The sequence below is a fragment of the Trachinotus anak genome, unplaced genomic scaffold (assembly GCF_046630095.1).
Source record: "Trachinotus anak isolate AG129_WGS33_773 ecotype Australia unplaced genomic scaffold, CSIRO_AGI_Tana_v1 ptg000011l, whole genome shotgun sequence".
Classification (NCBI taxonomy): domain Eukaryota; kingdom Metazoa; phylum Chordata; class Actinopteri; order Carangiformes; family Carangidae; genus Trachinotus; species Trachinotus anak.
In genome coordinates, this window is record NW_027273862.1 from 19352501 (window position 1) to 19370917 (window position 18417).

Here is an 18417-nt window from a genome sequence, read left to right on the forward strand (position 1 = left end):
TAGGAGAAGAAAGAAGAGCGCAGGAACATAATGGGTCTAGCGTTCCTTTCAGTCGGCTCAGGACCTTATCTCCTTTCAACACACTAGCCTGTGACTGCCACTATAGGAAAGGATTTACAATGTGTGTGTGTGTGGAGGATATGCCGCAAACTTCTCTGCTTCTCTCTTGCTTTTACCCTGACATGCACACACACACACACACACACACACACACACAGACACATGCAAACACACACGCACAGAAATAGTCATTTCCATACCAGCACAATGAACAAACCTAGTTCCTGCACCTTAGAGAGTGCTCAACCATCCAGGAGATGCTGTCAACATAATAGAGTCCAGAACAGGGTGAGGGGGTGGGTTTGTGAGCTGACAGTGGAGATAGAGGAGTGAAAGAAAGAGGAGACAAAGCGGTTTTCGTCATTAATGCCATCAAAGGGACTTCCAGTCGCAAGTATTATGGAGAGTTCATCGTGGCATCGAGAGTTCCCACCTTGTGTGTGTTTCATTGTGCAGTTTATCAGGCTGGCCACATGGAGTGTCAGAGCTAACCCAGTGACCGCTCAACAAAAGGCCAAAATTAAGAGGAGTGAGAGGCTGTCGTACAGGGAGGCTGACAGGTTGACTGACGCCATTCCAGAGTTGAATAGCATCCTGTCAATCTTGGAGCTGTCACCTTGACAGGAATCCTTTCTTTGGATGCAACCCCCATCGCCAACCTTTCTGTCACTCAAGGCCACCCAGACACACACCTCTTCCCTTTTTTAGTATTCTGTGCAGGAAACAAATAAGCCACCTACAGTAACATACTAAGGAGACACACACACACACACACACACACATACACACATACATAATGCTGCATGTATACAGCCTAAGGCCATAACTCTGAAAGAGAGAAAGAGAAATATAGAGAATGAGTTTCAATAACACTCCATCCATCTCCTTGACAACCATACTTCCACCATGGTGCACTACACACTCTGCCCCTGACAGACACAGCTAGTAATGGCCTCTGTATCTGTTTATGTGTGTGAAGTTGGTACTGAGTGTATATGTCTTTGTGTTTGACCCTTTAGAGTAAATGAACATATTGTGGTTTGAACAAAAACCTTGGCACTGGACCTTAGGTAACCTGAAGTCATTGCTTCTCATGGGCTGTGCAGGAAACTGTCACGTCCCAATCAAAGAGCACTGGGGTTTCCCCCTGCACGCTCGTTCACATTATTTAATCAGTGCCAGAACGATTTTTAAAAGTCCTCCCGGCTCCATATGAAGGCAGCGTTTGTGTTCGAGGCTGGCGAGGCTGGTGAGACTGGAGTTGGGGCAGAGCAGCTGTCTGTGTGTACTTTACAAGCTGGTTCTGTTTGTTCTGTAGACACAGGAGAGGTCAGGAGGGTGTCAGCTTTGTCTTCTGTCCCCCTCCATGGTTATGTGTGCGTGTGTGTGTGTGCGTGTGTGTGCGTGCATGTGTGTCTGTGTGGGCGGGCATGTGTGTGTCCGCCAGAGGGAGAGAGAGGGCAGGTGGGTGGGGCAGACGGACTAACAGACCAGTGTGGACAGGTGGAGGATTCTCACTATAAACAAACTAGATGTACCTGCCTTTATGGGTCTCTTTCTCTATTTCTGGCTGTCATATATTTGTCTGTTTATTTAGTGGTAATGCACATTAATAAACATTACTGCAAATGCACCAAAGTCAGCCAGAAGTCTATTTTTCATAGTAGAGCAGAAATGAATTAATTGACTGATACACAATTAATGGTTCAGGTCTTTGATGAAGAAAAATGTTGCAGCCTTTCAAAAGAGAGAATTTGCAGCTTTTCTCTGTTTGTTAATTGAATCGGTTTTGGATGGTTGGCCTGGCAAACTAAACATTTAGTTTCATCATCACCTCAACTAATTCATGGCATTTAATAGACTAAACAATTAATCAACCTCTGGAAAAAAAATTGTCAGATTAATCAGTGAATAAAATAATAATCATTTGTAGCCTAATGTTATATGGTCACTGTAAAAAGAATCCATTCATTCATTCACAGTAAATTTAAAAGGATGTAAACATTCAGCAATAATAAAATATACTAATGTTGAAGATATGCTCTATACAAAATAGGATAATACTATGCTACATTATGAGGTACTAATTACAGCCAGAAGCAGAAGTGTATAATACATGCAGGTCAATAAAAGGAAACATTAATGATAACAGCCTTTTACTGTAGAAGACAAACGTTGTCCTCCATCTTCACATCAGTCCATGCAGCTGACTATCACAGCACCTGACAACACAAAGAAAACTGTGTACATTTTACAAGCTGTGCAGTATTTACTGCTGTGAGTTCATATTCAGAAAGGGACACTATTTTGCATTCATTGATGTTCTTGGTTTTTTTTTTTTTGGTTTTTTTTTAAGTGTTAAATAAAGTAATTAAGTCTGGAGTCTAATAGACTCAATTCTGCCCCTCTAGTCCTCCTTGCCCTGAGATGAGGAAGCAGCGCCCCCCACGGGCAGACAACGGGACAGTAAAACTGTTGTATTTCACTCAGGTTACTGCTTTTTCATTTGACTGGCTTGGTTTCTGAAATGATTGATCAGGATCAAATTGATTTTGTTATTTTATTTATTTATCTATCCGTAAGCCACAAGCCTGCCTTTAGATAATTTATATTATTTACATCTTGTCCTGAGCATTTTATGGTAAAAAAAATAGACATTTTTAATCAAGTGTAAACCATAAGTTCCACAGACGTTCATGCGGATGTCGTTCAGTATATTTAGCTGCCTGTGGAATAATCTAAATACTTTTGTACTAATGTGCGGTTTTGTGCTGCTCAATTTGGATCTTCTTTAATTCAGGAAGGATTCCTGTACAATAGCTGGCAGCTCTTGTCTCTGATGGTACCCGAGAGGGAGAGAGAGCGGAGGAAGAGAGAGAGAAAGAGAGAGAGGGAGAGAGAGAGAGAGAGAGAGAGGGAGGTTAGGAGCTCCAGATGGTGTTTAAACGCAGACAGAAGGCTACAGCGAGGACAGAGAGAGAGAGGAGGAGGAGGAGAGAGCTGCGGTTACTGCGTACAGTGGGCCCGCCAGCTCCACTCATCAGTGAAGACAAAACAAGTCCGAAAACCCCAAATTGTGAATCCACGGGGGGAAGAAACTTAAAAACATGCTCTGCTGATCGCGATTTTCTTTGGGAGAAGTGACTATTTTTTTGACACCATTTGAAGAGAGCTCGGCGGAGGATCGGCGCGTCGGAGGAGGACAAGGACCATACACACAGAGAAACGTGGTTGTAGAGTAGCCTGTCCACAGGCTGTAAAGAAACTGTGTGCTTTTTTTTTTTTTTTTTTTTTTTTTTTTTTTTCTTCTCTCGGATTTATCTCGTCGGATGTGTACGGACTTGTTCCTGACACACGGACTGTGGCTAAACTGTGAACTAGAGAAGAGGGTTTTAAAGTTGTCACAGGGGGAATAAAAGACGCACCCTGCAGACAAGAGGAGCCGCATCTTTATCATTTTGCGTTTTTAGCCTACATGGGAGACGAGAGGATTTGTGGACTTATAAAAACAAAATATAAACCGGTTAATAGTTTGGTCTGCTTCAAAACTAACAGAAAGGAGCTGAAACTGCGTTTATTTTCTTTTATTTCTTCTATCTAGGATGGATAAAATGAGCAAGAGAACGGATTTACTTGACTGGGACTAGTTGTGATTTTTTTTTTTTTTTGTCACATCACCGTTGACACAAGAAGCTGTTTGTTTTAAAAGAATAATAATTTTAAAAAAAACACTGCAAAACCAAAGACATCAATGTTCTTAAGGATCCAAGAGCCCTGGTTTTGATTTTATTTCTTTCTCTGTCCATATAACTGAGAAGAGAAATACCTCATTATTTATTAAACCTGGAAAGTCAAGACCCCTTTTGAACTTCCAAAGGAAAGTAAAACATTTTCTTTTGAGATAGACTGTGGCTTCTGCCTCTCCTTCCTCTCAATATTTCAAAAAAAACAAAAAGGGAATAACACCTGAATAGTTTTCCGCACTATTTGGCAAAGGCTTTATCCCATTTTTTTTTCCAAATAATGAGGATTGAGACGGTATAAAACCTGTTTTAGAAACTATTTGGTGTGGATTATCACCGCTACAATTACCTCAGCTTGACCTCGACCTTCACAAAGTAAGTACAACCTGCAAACTCGCCTGTATTGTAGTAAATGAGTGCATTTTCTATTGGTGTAAATTGATTTTAAATGCATCGAGGGCTTGCAGTAGTCCTGTAATAGTCTTTTCTCAGAACATTTGTTACAGTAGAAGTAGTGTTTGATATTTAAGGGTCCAGACCGCTGATATATCCCAAGCTGAAACTCAGACTCTGGCCAGCATTATGTCTGAAGCTCTGTCCACTTCAGTTTCACTCTTTGACATATTAAGTTGTCTTCAGAGGGTTTTATAGGGAAAACAATGTGTTTTCTGGAAGTGAAATAGCTCATTTCTTACTGTTTAATTGTTGCTTGTAATAGATGTGTTCTGTTACTTTAGCGTCATGAAGGTGAGAGAGCTGAGGTGGAGAGAAAGAAAGAGATGCAGTGAGAGAGAGAGAGAGAGAGACTTAGGGGCTGTGAGGTGTTTGCCCCAACAGTCTGTGCTGCACATCAAAGTGATGTTGAGACAAAGTGATGACACAAAATCTTTGGTCTCCATGAACTTGGTGTCCACCTGGTCTGGATGGAGGTGATGGGTGTGAAGGGATAAATTTAGACATTTACCCTGAACTGAACCCCATGGTGCCTCATAACAGCTTCTCCACCTTTCCCATGATACAGCAGCGCAGACACCAGTGTCCACTCCTGCAGAACAAAGCAATAAGAAACTTGCAGAAACATCCCCTTCTGGTGAGTGCAGTATTGTGTAATGTGTATTGCTGTAGCCTGTGAGGACATTAAAGAAAAAAAGGGTAGAGAAAGTGTTAACAGAAATACTATGGCAACCAAAGGAAATAAACACAACTTAAAAGTGAGTCTAAGAAAAAAAAGCTGAAATCATGATGTATAATTTATAACAACCCCTGTGCCTGTGGCGACACTCCCTGAGAAGAAACAAGTCCAGCCAAAGGCTTCATCCCCGACTTGAACAGCCTCAGCAGCGCACTCTTCCGCCTGTGAGTGCAACAGTAAAACACTCAGGCCATTTTCTCTGCAGGACATGGCCCTGTATAATTGGCCCTGGTAAATACCATCTGAATAATTGAACAGTTGATAATAGTCTCAAACAATGGATGGAGGGGGGGGTTGCAGAGGTGAAACCGCAGTGCAGACACCCTGCCTCACCGCACATTATACCTCCATCACCACCAAGTGAGCATCTCATCCTCTCTCCTTCCCCTCCAAACGCTGGCCGCCCCATCACCCAAGCCGCCTGCTGAGGCAGATGTCCCCACTTCATCATTAAGTAGCTCTCTTAAAAGGCAGGGCCATTCATTATGACCCCAGCCCGCCGAGTGTTTATTCAGTTCCCATGTACCACAGGTGCAGGGATGGGATGTCCTCTGTTTTATATACGGAAGAGAACATACCACAGGAGATTAAAAGAAAGCGAGATAACCTGTTGTAGAAACAGCATCAGACAAAGTCGCAGGCCGGCAGACAGTTTCTTGTTTTATTGTCCAGCGAGTTGTTGCCGCTATTTGAGGCACGTCATGACTAATGTTTTACCATCAAGGTATCAGAGGCACAATGTTTCTTTTTTTTTTTAGATTCTTGCCTTTGCCAGTGTTAATGAGATGCCTTATCAGTGTGTTATATTTCAGCCGTTTGACAGAGGAAATGCAGGAGATAGTGAAAGTCATTACCATCCTGCATCATCTCAGTCTAACAGTGTCTGTGTCATCTGGTGCAGGTGAAAAGACTCTGTGGATGCTGTGACTTGATCTGGGTACAGCCTATGTGTTTACTGTATGAGTGTGTGGGCTTGTTGAGTGTGCTTTGTGCGTGTGCGTGTGTGTGCTAATTATTGTGAACTAAATGCGGGCAGTGCAGGTGAAACTGGCTGTCTCCTAATTAATGAGTGGAGCAGATGGCCTCGGGTGGGCGGGAGCTGCGAGCACAGCGAGCCGGTCAGGTGGTCAGCACAGCACAGACACCTGGGCCATCACAAACAAGACAAGCTAGTAGCTGACACAAGCCAGAGACATCAGGCCTGGGTGTGTTTGTGTTTATGTGTGCCTCTGTGTATATATGGCCCTCCTGTAAGTCAAACAGTTAGTGTACGGCGCGTTATGTTTGATATCGTGTGACCTTTTGAAAAGGAGCAATAACTCCTGTTATTATGTATGTATGCGAGTGACTTCCTCACTGCTCTGTGGTCCTACATAAAAGACATTAACCATTAATAACACTGTATCCCTACAGAAAAAGTGAATCAAAACAAGGTGATATGCGTGAAATCGTATTTCAGTTCCAGGTATCAACGCAACAAAAGTGTTGTTTATGTGCTCCAAATCATTTCTCTGTGACACAAAGTTGTCACTCAAGAACATGATTAGATGTTTATATGTGTTCGCACAGCCTTGCCTCCAGGGTGAGAACAATAAGCTTCAATAGATAAGGACTGTTTAAAAATAAGAGGGGGAAAGCGCACCCTCTGTTTAGTTTGTTTCACAGTAAAGAAGCAGCTACAGCAGGGGCTGGAGAAGCCACAATTTTAGTAACAGAGGTATTCTTACTGTTGCCACCCTGTGTCTATGTGTTGAGGGTAGAATCAATGGAAGACCACTCAAGTGGTCTGTGGTGTTAAAGAGTTATGAGGATTACTTGACTTTGCTATATCTCTGTTCAAGATGACAAATTAACGGCAGCATCGATGCCCACAGGACAGACACAGTGTACTTATTGCTCAGTGAAAGTGAGTTCAATGAGATCAGTGTGTAAATTTGTGTGTTTTTGCTAAAATATGGGAGTGAGTGATGTGAGTGACTTTCCCGGCGCTGAATCTCTATGGTTTCACTGCTGTTTATCCGAATACATAGTGGGAAAGACCAGTGTGGCTCTGGCCGACTCCTGCTCCGTCTTGTGTGTGCGTGTGTGTGTGTGTGTTGGTTTGCTGTGCCCTGGTCTGTTCCACATGTGTTTGACATTACTGTGACAAGACTGCCCAGCCTCTCTGGGGAGCTGCAGAATGTCAGAGAGTAGAGCAGAGAAGCGAACAGCTTCCCAACATCTGATGGAATGAGAAACACACTCTCTGGATGGCTGGCCTGCCGACGCCACAGCGTGGGAGCAGAGCTCAGGGTGGAGGCCAAGTAAAACCCCAAATGCGTGTGTGAAATATCACTCTTTCTCTCTTTTCTTCCCTACATGTACACATATCCACACGGACTCCCACCATACATATAGCACACACACACACACACACACAAACACACACATACTCACCATTTCTTCAGTGCTCGTCATAGCACTGTTTTGCTTCCACTAGAATTATCAGGTGTCTTTTCTTCAGAGTTCATTGTGCACGGAGCAGATGAAATCCTCCAATTACCTTATCTGTGACATTCAAGGGTGAAAACTCACCATTTATCGTCGAGCATTTCTGGAAATTATTTGTTGAATTGACTTTTCATTTTACTAAAATTACTACAACATATACAGCATTGACAAATTGCACCCTCAATTATGCATCTCAAAAGGGAGGCACATTTGCAGTGCAAAGAAATGCAATTGCAAACAAATGTCACAACATCAGTGAATTCACATGTACAGTATGGCTGAATTTCTGACAGCTACAGGCAAGAAGAAAAAAAAACCCTTCCTCCTCCTCCCTTCCTTGTCTTGTGCCTATTTCACCTCCTTCTCTCCTTCCTCACTTGCCCACTGACCTCTGACCTTCTATTGACCCTCTTCTCTTCCACGGCCCATTCTCCCTGTGCAACCTTCTCACCTCCCACCCCCCCTCTTCTTCATGGTAGGAAGTGTGTTCAGATCAGAGTCAGACACAGGAAACAGCTGGGCTAATCTACAGTAGCACTGAGCTCTATTTTAATCAAGCCAAATGGTCGGAGCAACAGAGAAAATGGGAAGTTCATATCGCCACCGCTACCTGACATAATGAATCCCTCCCTTTCCTTCTGCCCCACACCGAGGCCTTTATCACAGGCAGGGAGTAAACCAGCACAAAGGAACACAGACTGAAGTTATTAAGGCCTCCACTCTGAAGCAGTCCTCTCTGGACATCTAGGGAAGTTCTGCAACAGAGGAGCATGCAGGCAGAGATTGGGAAGGAAGGCACGTCACCCTCTCTCTCTCTCTTCGTCTACAGTATTTGTGAAATTAAAAAAGCCGTTATCTCCTGGAAACAGATCCTGTGCCACACAGATGGTTCCGTCTCTCTTCAAATGGGCAGCTGAGCCACTCCATGTGGTTGTGTTACCAGTTAGTTGTACAGACCTTAATCTTGGCTCCAGCCTTCCTTCCTCTGCCTGTCTCTACACACACACACACACACACACACACACCCACATGCAGACAAATTCTACCCCTCCAGATAAAAGCAATACCCGTGTAAAGTACTAATTTTACTAGGAAATGGACATTTTAGCTTTTTAGAGGTGTTTGAAGTGCGTAGAGAGGAAGGTCAGAGATTTTCTTGATATGTCAAAGAGCAGTGGTCACTTTGAGGAGCAAGTCATTGCCTGGCATTTAAAGTCACCAGGAGCCTCAGCAGGGTGTAGGGCCGGTGTTTGATGGTCTCCACTCAGTCTCTCAAGTACAACGTCAAAGAGAGGTCATTCCATCAGTAATATGCCCTGCCCTCTCAGTTATCATTTGAAGGAGCAGTCATTACACACCTCTGTAGGCTTTCAGATACACAGGAGTGTTGTGATTATGTAAGAGACTATACATTTGCACTATACAACAGCCTACATTGTGCAGGACTATCTTTTGATGGTTAAATCACAGGTTTGCTAACAGTCTAAGGTCTGACTGTGTTTGTATGTTTTGGCTTCAGTTTATTATGAATAACTGTAATTGACATTTTATTTAGTGGAAAACTTTGAATCTTGGTAAAACTTAGTCTTGGTAATGACTGAAGATGAAGAAGACCATCAAGTGTAGTTTTTTGTTTTAAAATGACATTAAATACTCTAATATACTCAGATGGGATTTCTTATATTTCACTTTAATTTCACATGATTCACAAAAGAACGGTTGCTTTATTGTGGCTCTGCTTGGCGTCCACTGACTTTGACCATGCATGACTTGACAGCGGGTCGTCTTAATTTGCCAATTAGCTCACATAATCAGCATGTTATTGGCACCGCAGTCACTCTCTTTCTTCTCCCGCTCGCTCTGTTTTTGTGGCGGCGTCCCGTAGTCGGCTCGCGTCCCAGAGGAGTAGCTGGTATTTATTTCGGCAGCTTCCAGCATGAGCTGGCTGTAGGCTAAATGGAGAAACTGTCAAAGCTTCTCTCTAACCTGTCACATGAATAGCCTCCCCACTCCCGCCCCCCCCCCCCCCCCCCCCCCCCCCCCCCCCACCCTCCTCAACCCCCCCCCTCCACTTTCCCAGTGGTTTGTGTTTGCACATGTCAGTGTGTGTGTGTGTGTGTGTATGTGTGAAACCTATGGGGTCCTGCAGGATAATACAGAACACCCTACCCATGCCTGGCTAATGTCAGAAGCTATTGTTACTGTGTCTGCAGGCCAAACGAAGAGGTATGAGAGTGCTGGCAGACCAGGGAGCAGTTCAGGCTACAGACAGTTTTGTCAGCGCTGACAGCTCCATAGTGACAGAGCAGACATTTAACACTGAATGAAATGAAATACATGACATCAAGTAGGAGAATGACTAATCTGCTGTTTGTTTTCCTATCTTAGCGGTAAGTGACAGCTCAGTGTCAGGTTTTTAACGGTGCACAAAGCATAGGAGCAAGAGAGACGTGGGGAGAGAAATAGGCAGCCACAATTCACACATACTGTTTAACACACTTACAGACACTTACAAAGATTTGGGGTTTATGAGAAGGAAGGACAGAGATGCTGCAGTTGCTGTCATGTGTGTGTGTGTGTGTGTGTGTGTGTGCGTGCGCACGTGCATGTGTGTGTGTTGCCAGGGTCAAATCTAAGTCTTTTGTGCTCCATAAATCAGCAGGCAGCAGCGGTGACGTAAGAACAAACAGAGCTGCTCTCTGCTGCAGCTGGCTGGAAAGAGGGAGAAACGGGAGAGAGGAATACAGAGAGGGAAAGAGAGAGCAGGACAGCAGCTGTCAGGCCTCCATCGCACACCTGTCACACAGGAAGTGAGCGCTGGCCACTGTTTCCTGGATACACCTCCTCAAACACTGCTCCTGGAAGAAATTGAAGGGAGGACATCTGTTATGAGGGTGAGACAGACAGACAGACAGATACACTGAAGGATCAATAGATAGAGACTCTTGCTAAGGATGAAGAAATAAATGCCAAATAGCATGCGGAGAAAACAAGTAGAGAATTTCTGAATTTTAATCTTAACAGCCTTGGGGTCCTGTTTGAATGGGTGTGTGCGTCCAGACTGTGCGCAGTTAGAGGATGTTTGTGTTATCGCAGAGCTCTATGACAGACAGGTCACTCTGTGGAGACTCCAGCCCAACTCTCCCACAAATACAATAAGCCCACATGCCCCAAACTTAATAGTGGGACATTCCCACGCTTGCTCCTCTCAGCAAACCTTCCAAACCACCCCACCCGCCCCCCCACCCCGCCCTCCTGTGACCAATATGAACTAATCCAGATGTAGCGTAGCTGCTCACAGATGTGCACATAACTCTCTTTACATGGCCTCCTCTATGCTCCTCTATGTTCCTCCATGTCTCTGCTTTCCCCAGCCTCACTCATCACTCACTTCACAGTCTTGGCCTCCGTGGCTAACTGATCAGAACAGGAAGTGATATCACTCGGTGCTACGGCGCTGCTGATGAAGCACTTGGACCTATTGTCTGGTGTTTTGCTTCTCCTCCCAGCCTCTAGAGCCACTCTGTTGTGGCTGCTGTTGGTAGAAAACCTCCTCTTTGTTTGTCAGGCTTGTCAGGCTGGGTCCTCAGGAGGCCCCCCTTGCCCTATTCCCAGGCTGCCCTTCATGCCGCCTGTATGCAATTAACAGAGTAATTAAAAGCCTGATGAGCTAATTGGTGCTGGGTGAGGCTGCAGGTGTTTGGATCGGAGAGCTTATTTATGTAAGTGCAGTCATTGTGAACATCCTATATGAGGCAATTTTCAAATGTTTCTTTTTATTATTCAAATATGTGTTTAAGACTTATTGGAGGTTACTGGTTATTGATTTAAACAATCAATGCTACATAGTTGAGATAATCAAAAGCAGGATTTGCATGTGACCCAGTGTGATTTCTTGACAAGACTGCTACCTGACCCAAAACCAGATATTTTTGCTGGATCTGTCATACTCCAGTCAGGTCTCAGCAGAACTGTAAAACTAAATCAGGTCTGGTTACGTTCAAATATGATTCATTAACAGATTCATCTTTCTCTTCCTTGCTGTGACAATCATCTGCAGCCACTCATGCCATGTGTTGCATGTAGATATGCAATGCTCAGTGGGAAGAGGGAAAGAGACAGATTGTAGCCAGTGTGATGCATTACCTAGTGAGCTAACTGCTAAGTGTCAGTCATAGTTTAAACATAAAAATAAAATTTTCATGCCTCAGGTTGGCATGGCTTGGATCTCAAATCTGACAGGACCAGTCAGGTTTAGGCAGGTCAAGTGTTAAAGACACAGGCAAAGTTGTTGGCTTGAGCAGTACTCTGTTTAATGCCAGCGTATCAGCAGTGGATGTTAAGATGAATTATGTCATGTCTGATGGAGGAAAGATAAAAGAAAGTCCTATCTGATGTTGGATCGTGGCAGCTTGAGGCTGAGCTCTCAGCTGGCAAAATTAAGCACACAGCTGACAGGACGAGGAAAAGAAGATGTAGATGAGTGGGAACAAAGGAGACTTATCATGTAGAGCAGAAGCTACATGTAAAACCTTCTCTCTGCTCATGTCTGTCTGCCTTTTCTGTCTCTCTGGCCCATTCCCAGATGTACATATACAGTCACTTCCTCAAATGTGTGTGCCTCTTTCATGCCTCCTACTTCCTCCCTATATCTCTGCTATCCCTCCCTCTCTCTCTCTGTGGCAGCTGTGCTGGTGATGGCGGTGTGCCCATGGTGCAAGCTGGCTGTGGGGTCCCAGGTGGCCCACATGACAGTTATTGATGTTCAGGTGTTCAACTCCTCTCACACAGAGACCCTGGAGCCACACACACACACACACACACACACACACATACACACACATCCAGGGCACGCTCACACATGCATGCAAGCTCACACATACACAAATGCAATCAGAAACACAACACACATGTATGCACTCCATTGTAGTTCACATGCATATACAGAATGCATGCAAGCAGGCATGTACTTGCACAATTATGGATATAAACTGTGTATTATTCTATTGCTGCTGAGGATGTGTAAACAATATAGTGCAACAAAGCACAACGGAGAATTTGTGCCTACAGCTGCTGGGCTGTCTGGCGAGCAACAATATCTACACTTTTCGATGTGAGATGAAAACAACAAGCTTTGTGAAAATATATGCAGCCCAGTTTGTATATGATTTCTATGGCCCCATATTTGTCACCATTTTCTCTGTGTGTGCATATGTGGTGGGAGGACCGGTGTTGGTACCAGTGCCCAGTGCTGTCCTAACACACTCCAGATGTGTCTGGCTGGCCTGGGAGTTGTTCTTGGCACAGTTTGCCTCGGCTGAATGTCACAAATTCTTTCCTTTATTTAGGAATGGCTCTGTGCTAGTGGCTGGAGAGAAAGAGGGAGCAGAGGATGGATGGAGGAGGAGGGAGGGAGAGAAGGGGGAGAGGTAGATGAAAAGAGCAGAATAAATGATTAGCAATGTAGACGACGGGGGAGAGGGAGGAAGAGGGGCACTGAGAGAAGAGATGTAGAAGGACAGAAGATGGAGAGGGAGGAGAGGAGGAGGAGGAGGGATCGTGAGGGACCCAGGCAGAAACAGCTCCAGTCTAGCATCTGGATTTTATTAGCAGCCGTTGGGAAAATCTGAAAAGGAAGTTTTTTCTCTGTGAGCACGTCTGCAGCAGTGATATGCTGCACATAACCACTTCACTGCCGACGAGAGGAGCCAGGCCCTCCCAAAGGAGAACAGATGGTCGCTAGAACTTCAATACAATTACATCAATAACAGCTCTCACAGATATAAGCACTGTATGACAGATCCCTGCAGCTCAGAGAGGCAGAAATACAACTCCTTTACCCTTAGCACCTCTGGCCCTGGATAAATTGTCTTTAATCCATCCTTACTTCCTGCTTGTCCTCAAGTTATCCTTGCCAGTTTACCCATTCAAAAAGGGCAAAGCTTTTGACTTGGAAAAACTGGTGACTATCAAAGATTTGCTCTAGGTGGGGTGCCCCAGTGACTCACCTGGTAGAGCATGTACCATAAAGGCTTAGTCCTAACTGCAGTGGCCTGGGTTTCAGGCTGACCTGTGGCCCTTTGTTGCATGTCATCCCCCCTTTCTCTCACTATGACTATCAAAATAAAGCCAAAAAAGCCAAAAAAAAAAAAAAAACTTTAAAAGATTTGCTCTTGGTAATCTGATCAAAGACAGTATGGCTTTTGTCAGTGCTTATTAAGGAGAAGCAGCCCCACCCCCACGTTTGTTTTTTGTTCAACGTGTTTGTTCAGCCGGCACTGCATGTGCACTATCACAGAGATTCTCAAGTAACATAGGCAGAAATATGTGTTTGTGTCCACAGCGTATACATGCTGCAAATTTGTGAGCATGTATGCATGCATCTGTGTGTCTATTTGTGTGTGTGTGTGTGTGTGTGTGTGTGTGTGTGTGTGTGTGCGCGCGTGTGCGCTGTACAGGCCTGTCTCCCACCCTGTCATTAGTGAGGGCTTTAAAGCCTCTGAGCTCTAAATCAGTTTAAGATGAAGTGGAGTCTGGGATCTGTCTGCAGAAGCAGCCTGTGCGCTGACACACAAACACAGACACACACGCAGACACACACACACACACACACACACGCACACACACACACACAAACACACACTCTCTATGTTACCTGTGACATAGTTCAGCCCTCAAACTGATAACAAGGCATATATGAAAATATAGAAGTAGTTGGCAAACAGAAAGAAAATGTGCTGTTTTTGTAGATTGCTCTGGGGCACAGGAAGCTGACTCTTGTGCTACAGATGTCAGCGGTCTCTTTCTTTTGAATGGGATTTGGGCTGGTAGTATGAGAGTGGAGGGTGCTGTAGGTGCTGTATCCCTAGGTCTTCAGTGCAAGGCACAGGGCTACAAGCCCCATGTTTTGATATGAAGGCCTGGTGGGGGGCTGGGGGGCCAGGGGCTCAGGCTCTGTTTGTGTGGACTCCTCAGCGGCCTGATAGGGAACAGATGTGGGAAGGCAGGCGGCTGGGCAGGCAGCCAGAGCAGCTGGGAGAAATTAAAAACAACAGCATTCCTGGAGACTGGGGGAATTACAGCGGGAGGGAGGGAGCAAAGGAGGGATGTAAGGAGCGAGAGACAGAGGGAGAGTTTTAAGGCTATGTGGTCACTGGCAAGAGCCTCTGTGGAGTGCGCAAGATTGAATAGACAGGGGGGATTTAAGGGGACTGTTCTGCAGTGGTTAGCTAAAGCTAAATTAGTTGCAGCTGTATTTCCAGTGAAAGCACAAACACACATTCACTTACACACACACACAGATATGCATACAGTCAACGCACAGACATGTGCCAATGTGAAATTAGACTAAAATTCCCTACCAGCATCTGAATGGCCTTCCAATGGCTTGTCAGTACAAGCTGGTATTTTAGTGTGTCTATGTGTTTGTGTTGAGGGGCTTTAATGAAGGTATATATCTTTAAAGCTATAATGAGACCCCAAAATGACTTTAGAAAGTTAGACAAACCACTGCACTGTGTGTGTGTGTGTGTGCTGTACAGTACATGATATTTGGTTTTGTGTGTCTCACTGTGAATTGTTTTTCATTTTGTTTCATCATTGCACGAGGGGAGAGTATAAGACAGAGAACATTTTTAGAACTCAGACGGCAGACTCTTTGGTGAGCAATCTTTTAGCCCTGATTACGTCAAACGTGCAGACATACAGCTGTTCGGAGAGTCAGAGAAACAGAGACAGACAGAGACAGCAGCAGAGAGGTAGGTAACGATTGTATCATCTTGTTTTATTTTCAGCATAATATTCAGTAGTGAGTGTTTGGGACAGACGGCAACTTATCTGTATCCTGAGCAGATCTATTCTCAGCTGTATTGATCACAAAGTGGCTCCTCTCAGAGACTCAGATAAAAACCTGTAGGGGGAAATAGATCAGCTTGCAGACAGGAGCATGGTCCAGACATAAACCTTTAACCACAGGTCTGCTTTAACTGGTATACCAATCTCTCTTTTTATACTTCTTTCGGCATGAGTGTGTTGTCCTTCAGCACAAAACACAATGGGAGGACAGATGGCCACAGATGGGGTTGCAGACCTAGCAGACTTCCTAATGTATTAAAAGTGAAATCCAGAGCATGGTGCGTATGTGTGTGCCCTGTCCCTGTAGCTGGTCAGATTAAACAGCTGTCTATAATCCCACGGTGGGAGCAGACAGACAGACAGACAGACAGACAGACAGGGCGGTCCCCATCTCCTCTCCTCTCCTCTCCTCTCCTCTCCTCTCCTCTCCTCTGCTCTCCTCTCCTCTCCTTTGCTCTCCTCTCCACTCCTCTCCTCTCCTCTCCTCTGCTCTCCTCTCTGCACAGTTGCGCTCTGCAAGAGAAAGTCACAAAGCATTTTAATTTAATGTCACCCTCCTGATCTTTTCTGCTCTCGTTCATTTGAATAAAGCTGTAGCTTCATACTTGTCAATATGGGGACAAAAGGACAAAGCTACATTCTAGAAAAGTACTTACAGTTGGTGTGTGTTATGCTTGTTGTGATATTTTTCATTTAGATGAATGCTGTATGAATGTCCTACAGTAGACACTGCATACGGTGGCACAGTAAAATTTGATCAAAGAGGTTTACTGAAAACATATGGCTGCCTCTCTACAGGAAGCAGCCCTCCAATTCAGTAGCACGGGGAGCTTGTTTGTGTGTTTAAGGCTGTATAGATGCAGAATGGCTGCATCTATTTATACCAGCAGGATCCGTCTGCCTCTATCTACAACCTTGTGTGTTTATGTTCAGAGCGTCTGGCATGGGGCAAACAGCAGAGTGCCCCTTGTGTTCTTGAGGATCACTGTGTCAATGGGCCTCATACAGCACACTCCAGAGTGGCACTCTTTAAATACAGACACCAGCTGTTGAACGCCTCTACGCAAGCTCTGAGAAATGGGCTAACACCAAGGACTGAGGCCAACTGAGGCAGGAGTTTTGTGGAGGAAAACATTGGATTCATAGTTGGCTCATGGGAGAAGAGAAATGAAAAGCACATTAATGTGACAGTGATTTAATATGTTAGTTGGTGACTACAGTATATGAACACTGCAGCTGTAAACAGGATTTCAAATCAGGGTAAAGATTTATCAAAGCTAGAGTGGTGTGGAAGTTTTCTACTTTTTCTTTAATTCATGGAAGTATGAGAGATTATCACCGGCTACTAAGTTTCTGAAGTAAATTATTTTATTAGATTTCTCCTGCGGTACATTAAAAAGCAGCCAAAAGAGAGAAAAGGAAAAACAAAAGGGAGAGAGAGAATCCTTTGAGAGTTATTAAGAACCAATGAATGCCACATAAATTCAACAATGTGGTTTACATCTGCCTTGGCAGAGTATAGAAGATGGCCCTCTCTCCTTACTCTTCCATTATGTATGCACATGTGCACTCTACATAATAAAGTTGTGTAGTGCTTGAATGGAAAGGCACACATTTCTGCACTGATGCATGAACTGTGCTGCATATTGATTTCATTGTCTCTCATTGTATAGTGCAAATTTATTACACTCTCTGCCAGTCGCACATGTACACACATTTAAGAGCTATCTCCTCACAGGGTGCAAAAGTCAGCCTCTCAGCTCAGGTTTACATTGCACAAGGATCTGGTTCCAGCAGTTGCATTGACAGATGGACACATAGACAGAAGGACAGTCAACACTCTGCAGCTACATCACCAAATGATAAACCTGCTTATGTATATAGTATATGTACTGTATTGAATACAGTTTTGTGCACGATAGTGTTTTTTGTGGAAGATGCAGTCCTTGCACATGTTTGCGCCTATGGCACATCCGCCCTTGGTCATTTTTCTTCTCATGCCCCTTGCTGTACCATCCATTCCCTTCACGATACAGAGCCTAGCCTTGCCTTGTTTGGTCCTGGCAGGGGTGTCTGGCAGAGAACAGTGGAGCCTCCGGTAGTAGGACGAAGCTCTGCTGAAAGCCAGTCCACGGTGATGGACAGCAGCAGATCCAGCTGCACTTGTCACTGGCTGTCAAGCCGGCTGTCTGAACTAGGGGACGAGAGAGGACAGGCGGGGAGGAGTGCGTGCATGTTCATGTGTATTTGTGTGTGTGTGTCTGTGTGTGTCTGGGGGTTGGAGGTTAGAGTGGAGGGGCACTGATTGGGATGTCAGAGCTACATGGAGTATGTATGTGTGAAGGAGAGCGAGAGAGGGAGGAGAAGGGGGGATTTCAGTCAGCAGCAGCTGAGCGAGTGAGCAGGTGTTACTGTATGTCTCCCAGGCCCATGAATCTCCAACACAATACAAGTTTGGATTCATTTCCACCCTCCGCATTGATTTGTTTTGCTTCTTTTTATGGGGCTTTTGGTTTAAGGAAACAATCGATGGTTCCCAGGTGAAAATGTCAGTGCTCTCCTCCTTAACCAGCTGTCTCCACTTTGAAAGTATGATTTTTTTTTTTTTACATACTGGAGCTCCATGATGATGACTGTCTTTCTTATTCTTCCTTCATATCTCAGGTAGCAGAGTGCAGAAGGTTGGAACAATGCCAGATTCACCTGCGGATGTGAAAACCCAGCCCAGGTCCACCCCACCCACCATGCCTCCACCACCCCCGGCTGTCAGCCAAGCAACCAATCGCAGCGCTTCATTCACCCCCACCACCAGTAAATCAAGTAAGGATCCTTCCCATTTTTGCTTATTTTCTGAAATTAATGACACTTGAAGTCAAACTTTGTACTATGAAATGTTCATTTACGGTCAGTATTATTTTTACCTTTACTTTAATTTTTTTACTATTTCGCTGTTTAATTGTTCATCTTACATGCTGTGAGTTGTGTCTTGTCTTTGACTTGAAGATGATCCTTTTGTGTTGATACGTCACGTCAGCAGGCAGTTAAAACAGTGAGCTGGGATAGATGCTGGACCAGCAA

General features: G+C 44.6%; 1 protein-coding gene across 9 annotated transcripts in view; it reads left to right on the top strand.

Annotated features, from left to right (window-relative positions):
- Nucleotides 1-18417, top strand: part of cbfa2t3 (CBFA2/RUNX1 partner transcriptional co-repressor 3) — a 45435-nt gene that overhangs the window by 7609 nt on the left and 19409 nt on the right. For 5 of the 9 annotated variants that reach the window (XM_071488724.1, XM_071488725.1, XM_071488722.1 and 2 more), the window contains exon 2: nucleotides 18004-18159. In XM_071488724.1, coding sequence (XP_071344825.1) covers nucleotides 18004-18159 — 156 coding nt within the window. Of the gene's footprint in view, nucleotides 4179-4824; nucleotides 4894-11106; nucleotides 11208-15121; nucleotides 15243-18003; nucleotides 18160-18417 lie in introns of those variants that run through there. The other 4 variants (XM_071488730.1, XM_071488727.1, XM_071488731.1 and 1 more) reach the window with 4 other exon arrangements.